This window comes from Pholcus phalangioides, unplaced genomic scaffold (genome assembly GCF_987345545.1).
Source record: "Pholcus phalangioides strain wild (caught in Gottingen) unplaced genomic scaffold, Ppha-v1.0 ptg000024l_1, whole genome shotgun sequence".
In the NCBI taxonomy this organism is placed as follows: domain Eukaryota; kingdom Metazoa; phylum Arthropoda; class Arachnida; order Araneae; family Pholcidae; genus Pholcus; species Pholcus phalangioides.
The window spans coordinates 28,473,614-28,485,277 of record NW_028301616.1 but is presented as its reverse complement, the minus strand read 5'-3'; the positions used below and the strand labels follow the sequence as shown (position 1 = coordinate 28,485,277).

The window sequence follows — 11,664 nt, the reverse complement described above, 5'->3', positions numbered from 1 at the left end:
CAGTGTTCTTTCAATGCGTGATAAATATGCATCAGGCTGATAAATATGTTATTAGGCTGTCCCTAACTGAGAGATGCTATAAAACCTTTCACAGTGGCCCTCGCACATGAACGAAGCGTCTTACTTTCACGCCCATTTGAGAGTTAAAGTTGAATATAGCAAAAATCGTCAGCTAAAATTCAAATGTGGTAGTTTCATTCTTAATGATATTTGAGAGAAATACGGAAATAATTTTTACACATATAAATTAGTAAAAATTTGCTTTTTTAATGACAAGTACCGAGTGTGGTAAGTCTTGAGTTTTTACGTAACTAGTCATTTTAGCGCGTGAAAAGTGGTAAAAAATCGAAAATTTCAATCATAGGTATCTGAATAAAATGGTCTTCAAATATTTCGTTATGAAATTCCTTTCTCAATGTTGCAAATTTAACCGTTTTGCATATCCTGATTGGGAACCGTGTAAAAAACTGATATTTTCCCCATTCATTATTTAAAAAAATCAACTGAATTGAAGCTGGTAATTTTCTATATAGAGCAACTATCAAACGGACCACAGAATTTTTTCACTTTCCAACGCTTTTCGAGGAACACCTTGTACATGTTATGGTAAATGTGATAAATCAGTGATTATGCATAATCGCCGGATTTATATCGGTTATTATGCGTAATCACCAGATTTACCACATTTACCGTAATATATACACGAAACCAACGTATCAGTGTTGTCGAAATTAGTGCTCCGTAATAAATTTTTCTTCTGGGAAGTGCTCCGCGACGTAAAAAGTTTGGGAAACACTGCTCTAGAACAATTTTCGGGAACAATTTTTTTTACCTTAGACTCCCTAGAATAGCTCGCGTTTTCATGGTTTTATTAAGGGTAGGTTGGTGTGCACGAAAATTTTCCAAAAAACATATTTTTTAATTTTTAAATAATATGAAATTTTCTGCATCTGTGATCAAAGTTATAAGCAATTAATATTTGTTCTACCTGTGCTAAAAATATTTTAATGTAAACTGCTGGCAGGCATTACATGCTGTTTTTCACTAATATGCTCTTTTCTCGAAGTTTTTTGTAAGATTTATTTATTTATACAATATTGTTTGGCCAAGGCCTATACAAGAGGGTGCGATGATGGGATTTGACAGGCGATTGATGCTACATACAAAATGAGAGATTGAAGTGCAGTCTACAGAATTTGATGGAAGGTTGTTCCAATGAATAATTGTATGGGGTAAAAACTAAATTTGAAGCAACGTGTGGATGCAAAAAAGGTTTCAATTTCTGGGAGCGATTGAATCTATTGGAAAAATGTGAAGATTTGATTAGAATGTGGTTAGTTTCAATGTTAAAATAGACGTGGATAATTTTGAAAAGTAACGATAGCCGAGCTATATGTCTAGGAAGGATATAAGTTTGGAAGCATATGTCGGAGGTGCGGGGTGGAATATTTGAGGTCACGACGAAGGAAAAAAGGTTTGAAGGCATTTTTGAAATATAATAATCCGTGTGCAGGTTCCACCGCAGAAATTATCATACCCAGGTATTTGTATAATGGAAACCTCTGTGATTAAATAATTATTGAGTAAGGAAATTCGTGGGGAAATCTTTTACGGTTAAGTTTAATGAAGACTGTTTTGAAGATGTTTAGGGGTTGTTGCCAAGACGAGCACCATTCGGATATAGTTTTAAGGTGGTGCTGGAGAGCATCTTGATCGGATCTGCTGTAAATTCTTTGATAAATAACGCAATCATCGGCAAAAATCTGATGGAGCAATTGATTGATAATTGTAGGTCATTAATATAAATTAGAAATAGTAGAGGGGAGAGGACCGATCCCTGAGGCATGCCAGACTTGACCCGGAGGTATGAGGAGTTTTGGCTCTTGAAACAGACAAACTGACTGCGATCAACAAGGGAGGCGTCCACCCATTTCAGTAATAGAACACATAAGACAAGGTTTTGGAGTTTAGGAAGTTTACTATAGGGCACCCTGTCAAATGCTTTGGAAAATTCCAAGTATGTGATATCAGTTTGTAGGTTGTTGTCAATACTGTTAGATATCATGAATGAAAAGGGCTAATTGAGTGGAAACGGGTAATTACGATCTAAAGCCGTGTTAGTTAGGAAAAATGTTAATTGAGTCAAGGTATGAACGGATTTCCTTGGCAACTATGTTTTCGAAAAGTTTGCAGCAGGTACAGGTGATGGCGATTAGTCTAAAATTCAGGGGATTAGAGGGAGGACCTGATTTGTGAATAGGTTTATTTTATTAATTTCCCAGTCGGAGAGCAAGCGGGAGGTATTCAATGAAACGTTGAAGATAATTAAAAGCTAGTTGGAAATTTCATCTGCACAGAATTTGCGAATATGGTTTGGGATCCCGTTTCTGGGCCAGTGGAGTGTGGTTTCAATTTTTTCAGTAGATTCCGAAAGGCCATCTTTGGAGAAAAAATACCGGACTGGAGTTATGAAGAGAGAGGGAGTCGGAAGAAGGAGTATTGAGTGGGGGTGGGAGGTTGGGATCTCTTGGATGAGAAAACAGAAGCGAATGCCCGACTGAATTCGGACAGAGTAATAATAGTATAATAGTAATAATATAATAATAGTATATATCTTTAGAGTCTGTGAATTTGGAGACAACATCAAGGATAGAAGTAAGAAGTTTGGCGTGGAGATTTTGAGGAAGATTTGGGATGAAGAAAATTCCAAAATTTGTCGGGGTTTGTAGAAAGATAGTTAGGCAAGGAGTTAGTTAAGTAGTTGATTTTTCGATGTGAAATAAGATCTTTAAGTTTACGTGTAGCGTGAGATTTTGTTTCGGAGAGAAGGGGAGTTGAGTTTTAGTTTGGAAAAATTGCGGCGAATTCTTCTTTTCAGATGGATGATATCGCGGTTGATCCATGGGTTGAAGAGACATTTAGATGTCTTTTTCGAGGGAACAGTGGCTTTACTTTTATCAATTACAGCTTTGAATTTACTCCAGAGGGAATGAATGTCGTTAGAGGAAGAAGAGGAGATGAAATCAGGAAGATGAGTACGAAGGATATTTAGCAGAAGAAGGAGGATGGCTTTTTAACAGATAAAAGAACATTTTTTCGGACACCACTCATTCCAGTGTCTTGAAACCTTGTGTCTCCCAACAGTATGTTGTTACATACTTTAACACGAGGATTTTTTATGAAAATCATTTTACAAATTTTTATGGCACAAAATATTGGTGATTTTTGATGATTTTTGAGAGAAAAAATTGCATGTTGTTAAAGTTAAAATTCAAGAAAAAAAAACCAACAATTAAAATCCTAAAAGCTTGTTAAAGTGTATAACGTCATAGTGTTGAGAGACATACAGTTTCAAGACATTTAAATGAGTGGTGTTCGAAAAAGTGTTCCTTATCTAACAAAAAACTTAGTTTCGATAAAAGAAAGCATTTTAGTGAAAAACATTAGCATGTGTAATGACAGACAGTAGTTTATATTAAAATATTTTGAAAATATTTCTGTTACAGGGGTAGAACAAACACTTGAACAGAGTTAGACGCAAGTAGGGGGAAATTAGCGGTTCGGGGACAATGGGTGCTGCCCTTTGCTGCCCAGCAGCTGCCCTTTGCTGCCACGCGATAAGGGAGGCTGCTGCCCCGCGATAAGAGAATGAGGGACACTAGATGGCGCTTTACTGTTTTTAGGGGGGGGTCATTATTAAATTAAAATTGTTTATGTCAGGGATCTTTCCTAAATTAAATTTTTTATTGGGGGTTGTTCTTAAATTAAAATTGTTTATGTCAGGGATCTTTCTTAAATTAAACTTTTTTTTTTTAATGTCAGTTTTCCCAAGTCTGACTAAAAAGTTTTCCTAGAAGTTTTCAAACGCTAAGAGAGGGAATTATCGGTTTTTTTTTTAACTTTCCCGTTCTTACTTTTTTATGTAAAAAGTTTTCTTTCCACACAAATTAAATCCCCAAAAAAGTTCTCACTAAGATGAGCTTAGCTGTAAAAAAAAAATAAGACAATAAAATACAGAGCCAATTTATGCGAATCAATTTATTTACATTATGAGAAAAAATATTTACATGGAAAAAAATATATATATTTACACAAAAAAATTTACATGAAAAAAAATATTTACACAATATACACTAACGGAGCGCGTAATGGCCATACGCATATGTGCTGATACCATCATCGCAAATATATCGCTTATCATCACGGGGACATAACGTCTTTTTCCTCAGAGCAACCGTCTGCAGCCTATGGTTTTCGGAGGAGATTTTCATCATCGTGTTTTTCATGGAGGTGTGTTTGCGTAGACAAGTCAGGTAATCCTGATGTTTAAGCTCTTTTTTTACAACGGCGCGAACAACCCCTTTCGCTGTCTTCTTTTCTGCGACTGCTGTTATCATCGAATACATTTTCGAACGCAAACCGACGAATTCAACAACGGGTTCGCCACCGTTCTCGTCCTTCATAACACCCACCACTTTTTTGTTTCGCAGGCTGAACAGAGGATGGTCGCGGGGGTAATTGGACGTGTCGAACCTGTCGATTTCGTTGAGCATGTCTGTGTAAATATCACCGGTTTCAATAAAATATAAAAATGAATCGGTGTCCGTAAATAAAACTCTAACACCGGATCCATACTTCTTCTTCATGAAGTTGTAATGAAAATCTATCATTACGTGTTTGGACAGGTCCAAAATCGAAACACCGGTATATATTGGCCTGTCCAAGTGTATATTCGTTTTCGTCATTTTAATGACTGTTAGTCCACGGCTTATTATTTTGAAACACTCAAACGCTGGGGATGCGACTAGCTTCCTCGCTTGTTTTTCATTGTTCGCGAGACGGATGTCGACGTGCTTCCTTAGATTTTCTAGGGATTTCCCGTACACAGCATTGTTGAGAAGTTTGTAGAAGTCCTTCTCGAAATCGCACCGGGCTTGCTTCCTTTTTTCCGTGTTGAACGCTATGTACGGGCGTATCCAGGGCTCCTGGGTGAACTCGATGGCACGTCGAACACCCGTCAACTTCATCCCCAGCGATATGTATAATTTGAGGCACCGGTAATGAATTATGTATGCAGATTTATTCATTAGGTTTGGAGAGAGTTTGTGAGTGGTCTTCTTCTTTTCACCGGGATTCTTGATGTATGGTGACATCATCTCATCGCTGATCTGGATGTTTTCGGCAGCCAAGGGGAAACAATTGTGATCGTCGTGAAGTTCGACCGGGTATTCCAAATCGACCTCCAATATGTACCCCTTTTCAGCGTCGTCTTCAACATCCAAGAAATTAATTTCTTGTAGTTCACTGGGAGAGAGCCACCTGAAGTCTTTCACCGGGAGGGGCTCTATCATGCATTTGCCGTAGAGATTGTTTACATCATAGTACATGATGTAACTGGTTGGATCACTGGGATTGTAGTCGGGCACCAACGGGTTGTTTGCCCTCGCATACCGCCGGGAGATGACAGACACGCCACCCCTGATACCCTTCTCCAGGAAGAGGTGCATGTCTGGGTCAGTGATCAAGTCCAGCTTGACACCGGTCATTCTCAAGCATGCGTTCCAGGCCAATCCCGGGGATGTGAACGTGTGCACCGGATCAATGTTATAATTATAAGTGCAAAGTTTCCTAAAGTTCTCAAAAACGTCACCGAGAAGAATAACATCGGTTTTAACGTAGAGGTCGTGATAATCACCCATATTTTTCAGCTGAAACTCTCTCCAAACGGTGTGTGCATACCGATAGTCTTCACTGGAAATATGTTGATCCCCCAGAGAGGTGTAAAAGGCCTCTCGTGGGGGCAGCACCGGGTCGTCAAACTTCTCGAAAGAATCCATATATTCATATGGGTAACACCCCTTGCGTAGGAGAAGATGACTCTTGATGTCGAAGCATTTCTTCAAGTTAATGAAATCACCGGGTTCCATGGACTTCACGAGGCAATCCAGTGATGCTGCTAGAAACTGATAGGAATCCAGGAATCGCAGGCGACCGAGAGAAAAGGAGATAAATTTCTCCATATTCCTCCCGATCACCTGGATCCTGCGATCCGGATAACTGCTTAGTCCTTGCATCAAGAAATGAGCGTCGTAGTTTTGAAGATTGTGAAAAATTACCGGGATATGACGTCTTAACCTGAGCTGGAGGTTACACTTCTGATGCAACGCAGCTCTAAAAGCACCGGTTATATGACAGTGGTCTCTCACTCTGTCGTTGCCGAGAGGTTGACCACAGACCATACAAGTGGTTGCACTTTTAAAATTGGCAACATCATCTGCGGTCATCTTTATTGGCACCGGGTTGTCGATTTTATCCATGATGACTCGCTCTTCATCCACCAGACACCGGAAAAAGACATCCACGCAGTCTTCACCCCTGTATACTGTGGGCTCCTTCACATACACACCATCGGGTCCCACGACCGTGTATGCGAAACCACAGGGGCGGTGAAGGCTCTTCTGTGTGGTGCTGGAGATCGATGGATCACGAGCGCATCCCTCAACCTTCTCCAAGATCGCCTCGAAGTCCGCGTAAATGACGTACGGGACACGAAGCTGGTAGTGATGGTTCTTGAACTGCATCACGTTCTCGCCTTCACCGGGATACGTCACGCGCTGAGGTCCGTGCGTCTGACATAGCGGTTCATGCGCATTCAGATGCTCGAGGGAGGAGAAGCGATGCAAGCAATAATTGCAAAAGTGTGACGCTCCTTCATACTTGGTGGTATATGACAGCAAACGAGACATGTTGTTGATGAGACAGTAGTGTGACGTTGTCTCGTTGCTGATGAGAAGAAGATTTATCACGGATTGTAATGTTGCCTCACTAATCCTTAGAGGAAACACCTCTCCCCCCTCTAAGCCGAATACGTTGATACGCAATGCATTCGCTTTTTCAAAGCGCGGGATTTGTTTCAAAGTCACCGGGTATGTGAGTCCACTGGTATCGAGCTCGCTCTCGTATTGGGTGTAATGATTCACCCTTTCGGGATGTATTTCCACCGGGTGTAGGGCAGCCAACACTGACCAGAGGAAGCATTTCTCGTCGTTGTTCTTGATGTTAACAACAGCTTCCCTTCTGGCTACCCCCTTCGGCATCGGAATGTAGGTGGCGGCCGCTAGTGGTTGGTACCGAGCCGTGTTGAGCTCGAGCGTGAGCACGCGCTCGAGCACCCAACCGCTTCCGCTGCCTTCGAAATCCTCCGTCGCCTGCTTGACTTTATCGAAGGCGGTCTGCATTTGATCTTCAATTTGATCAACGGTTAAAGTGGTGAGTGTTTTGCTGCGAAGGTGCCCGTTGCAGAACTCGTCCTCGCCGTCGCTTCCTTTCCTGGAAAAAACAGCAGTCGCTACGATGTTCCATTTAATGGACCTGTAGGTGGTCATATCCTCCCTCAACAGGCGTAAGAGCTCCTCCCTCACGCTGTCGAGGAAGACGGTCATGTCCATTTCCGTGTCGGGTTCTGGGGTCAATTCGCGCGTTGTGAAAATATTAAGAGCTTGCCTGACTTGTCTATTAGGTGCTCCTAGCTGTGCCCCCGCGTGATGTTGTGGTCCTGCGTATGGCGGTGCTCCAAGATGGTGGGGCGCTCTTAGCTGTGCCCCTTGCTGCGGTGGCCATTGCGGTGCTCCTACTCCAAGCTGTGCCCCCGCGTGATCGTGTGGTCCTGCGTATGGCGGTGCTCCAGGCATCGGCGCTCTCTGTCCGTGACCCATGTTGCGTTGGTGGCGCATGAGGTGGCTATTCCGGTGGAATTCAGCACCGCACTCCATGCACTTGTGCTGGCGCTCGCCATGCGTCAACCTATGTTGGTTGAGATTTCGACGCAGGGAAAACTCCTTGCCGCAAGTCTCGCATAGGTGTCGCTCCTGAAAAACAAATAAAAAGGGAATGTAGCACACGTAAGTCTAACACAAGCAATGGAGGAGAGTTACAGAAACCCACGTCTTCCAGCGAGTTTCGGTGGCATATCCGCCCTCAAGCGCGTGCTCAAGTCATCAAAGAGAAAAGAAATCAAATATTGGTTGGCTGGCGAGAGAGCGTACACGTTACACAGATCGATTAAAAAAGTGTTTCCCCGCAACAAAACAATAGTGGCCGGTCTGAACAGTCAATTTCAAATCGACTTGGTGGACATGCGTAATCTAGCAATTCACAACGACGGTTACAACTATCTTTTAACGTGCATCGACATCTTCTCCAAATATGGTTTCGTCATACCCCTCAAAAGAAAGACCGGTGACAACGTGGTCAAAGCTTTAGAAAGCATCTTTCAACAACGTCAACCAGTGGCGCTACAGAGCGATAAGGGGCGAGAGTTTATAGCCGCGCCAGTACAGCGTTATCTAAAGCGTCAAGGCGTTAAGTTTTTCACTACGGAGAACGAACAGATCAAAGCCAGCGTGGTGGAGAGGTGGAACAGGTCGCTCAGAAACTGGATGTACAAGTACTTCACTGCCAAGAATACTTATCGCTACATCGACATGATCGAAGATCTCGTGTGGAGCTACAATCACAGGTATCACGGATCTATAAAAATGAGACCCGTCGACGTCAACCCCGGAAACGAGTCTGAGGTGTGGAACAATCTCTATGGGAATACATCCAAGAAACAAGAATGTAAGTTTAAAGTGGGTGATCACGTGCGCATTAGCAGATCGAAGCACACTTTCGAGAGGGGTTACGAGTCCAATTTCACCGAGGAGATATTCGTGGTGAGCGAGTGCGTTAGAAGGGAAATTCCCGTTTACCGACTCAAAGATCTGATGGGGGAAGAAATCAAGGGCACCTTCTACGCCGAAGAGATGGTCGGTGTTAAGATGGGAGAGAAATTCCCGATAGAAAAAGTTTTGAAGAAGAGGAGAAGAAAAGGAATAGTCCAGTACCTCGTGAAATTTCGCGGGTATCCGAAAAAATTCAACTCGTGGGTAGTGCTATAAAAACCCGGAAACAGCGCACGCATCTGTCATTTTCGAGATGGCTTCTTTCTATCTCACTTTACCCAGCGATGCCTCCATGGACTTTTTTCCAGACAACACGCTCTCGAATTTCGTGGTTAAACTCCCAAACACCCTGGAGTTCGAATCCGAGATGGAAGTCGCACTGTCAGAGATAATTTATCCCCATTCGTTCCACAACATTACTAAAGAGACAAACACTTTCGAATTCGATGTCGGTAACAAGGTAATGAAGACCGGTCGCATAGCCCCGGGTTTCTACGAGACGACCCCTGAACTGATCAAAGCCATATCCACTCAAAATTTTCAAGACAAGATCGGTGTGACGTACAACAAAGTCACGAAAAAAGTGAAGGTGAACCTCAAGAAAGACGCCAAGCTCAGACTCAGACACGGCATAGCTGAAAACTTGGGTTTCGAGCCCGGCCTGATAGAGGGCCCGACCATCGTCGACGGCCCTTTCACAGCGGATCCTAAATTGGACTTTCATCTCTTGTACGTGTACTGCAACCTGGTTGAACCTCAGGTCGTGGGTAACACCTACGCACCGCTACTGAGAATCGTGAAAACTAGCGGTCAAGATGGGGATATAGTCAGCGTGTCTTTCGAACGCGCCCATTACATGCCGATAGCCAGAAAGAGTTTCGACATCGTTCACATGTATTTAAGGACGCACATGGGCAAGTTTTTCACATTTCAACGTGGAAAGGTGATAGTGAAACTACACTTTAGACTGCGACATGCATTATAAGCCGTACCGGAGCTGTGCCCACAGCATCAACGATTACTATCTGACACAGGCTGGAAACGGACTAGGATATTATCAGGGTAGCGCTCTGCAAAGAGGTTATGGCCTCGGGTCCATATTCAGCTCTCTCTTCAGATCGGCCGTACCGCTGTTGAAGCGAGGTGCCAAGGCCGTGGGATCTCAAATGTTACGCTCGGGCGTAGATTTCGCCAACGACATCGTTCAAGGAAAAGACGCAAAGATAGCTGCTCGCGACCGTGCCAAGGAAGCCGGAAGGTCTCTCACGGATAGGGCGGCCAGTAAAGTCAAATCCATGCTCGGAGGAAAGAATAAAAGGAAGAGACTCGTCAAGAAAACTGTCAGTAAGAAGAGAGCTAGAAAGCTGTCGACATCCGATATATTCAGCGATGGCTTTAATCCACGAAAATTCTCATGAATGTTTGAAAAGCGAAGCCGATCTGTTCACGGTGCCACCCACGGAAACCTCTATAGAATCAGCCGAGTGGGTGCAGTACCATCCCATATCTCAAGTGCGTGATTCGGGGGCCCCCCTCGAATTTCACGTGGCCGGTAGTGCCGAAGAATACATAGACCTTTCTGCCACTCAGCTGTATGTCAGAGTAAAGGTGACAAAACCAGAATCCGACGAAGCCGTATCGACGGCGAATAATTTCCTACACTCCCTCTTCTCCCAGATTGACGTCTCGCTGAACGGGAGAACGCTCACGAACTCATCACACACTTATCCGTATCGAGCTTACCTGGAAACACTGCTTAACTACGGATCGGATGCAAAGAGAGGACCCCTGACAGCCGAGGGGTACTACAAGGACACTGCAGGTCACATGTCTGACCTCACCAAGAACGAAGGGGCCAAGAAGAGAGCAAAACTCGCGGAAAATTCTTTTGAAATGATGGGCGTGCCTCACGTCGACATATTCTATCAACCGAAGCTGATGCTCTCTCTCGTGGACTTGAAGATGAGACTGGTTCGATCGAAACCCGACTTCTTTCTGATCACTGCTGCTCAGGGTTGCGACGTGGTTATCGAGCAAGCGAGTATTTTTGTGCGAAAAGTAAGAATGAATCCTGCTGTGGCTGTAGCGCATGCCATGGCACTCGAGAAAACAACAGCCAAATATTGCATTAACCGCGTGATATGCAAGGTCTATTCGATATCCATGGGAAGCATGAGTTTCGTGCAAGATAACGTATTTCTGGGTGTCATGCCTAAGCGATTGGTTATGGGCATGGTGGACACGGAAGCATTCAACGGAACGTTCGGTTTAAACCCCTTCGACTTCAAGCACAACAACGTCAACTTTGTTTCTGTTTCTATCGATGGAAGACCCGTCCCCCACACATCGCTACAACCAGACTTTAGGAACAGACACGTCATCAGAGCCTACAACACACTCTTCGTGGGCACCGGAAGGCCCGGAGAAGATAAAGGATGTGACGTGAGCAGAGAAGAATACGAAACCGGCGGTTACAGCCTCTTCGCTTTCAACCTGATACCCGACATGAGCGACTGCGGACACGTGCACCTACAAAAGCAGGGTAATCTGCGAGTGGAACTCAAGTTCTCCTCAGCCTTGACCAAGACCGTGTCGGTTATCATATTTGCCGAATTCGAATCGCTGGTGGAAATAACAAAGTCCAGAAGCGTCTTGTGTGACTTTGCGGGATGAACACTAAACAGATAGAGCGCGCCCTCTCGACACACCCCCACACACGAAAGGCTTTCCTAGGTGTTTTTGCGAGTGATAATTTACCCGAAAATGTGATCGCGTATCCCGCTGCACTGGTTGTGAACACGGACAGAGAGAACGAACCCGGAACGCACTGGTTGGCTATTTACATCGAAAACGAAGCGAGAGCTGATTTCTTCGACTCTTACGGGAACCCGCCCACCTATTTCAAGAAGGGACACATAAACAGATTTCTACGACGCTACTC

General features: G+C 43.8%; 2 protein-coding genes across 2 annotated transcripts; one reads left to right on the top strand and one right to left on the bottom strand.

Moving 5' to 3' along the window:
- Positions 1-4,133: 4,133 nt before the first annotated feature.
- Positions 4,134-7,715, bottom strand: LOC149069145 (uncharacterized). The gene has a single exon (XM_089250350.1). The coding sequence runs from the start codon at positions 7,713-7,715 to the stop codon at positions 4,134-4,136; it is 3,582 nt and encodes a 1,193-aa protein (XP_089106476.1).
- Positions 7,716-10,112: 2,397 nt separating this feature from the next.
- Positions 10,113-11,396, top strand: LOC149069144 (uncharacterized protein F54H12.2-like). Its single transcript, XM_089250349.1, has one exon. It carries the CDS (start codon positions 10,113-10,115, stop codon positions 11,394-11,396), a length of 1,284 nt encoding a protein of 427 aa, XP_089106475.1.
- Positions 11,397-11,664: the final 268 nt, after the last annotated feature.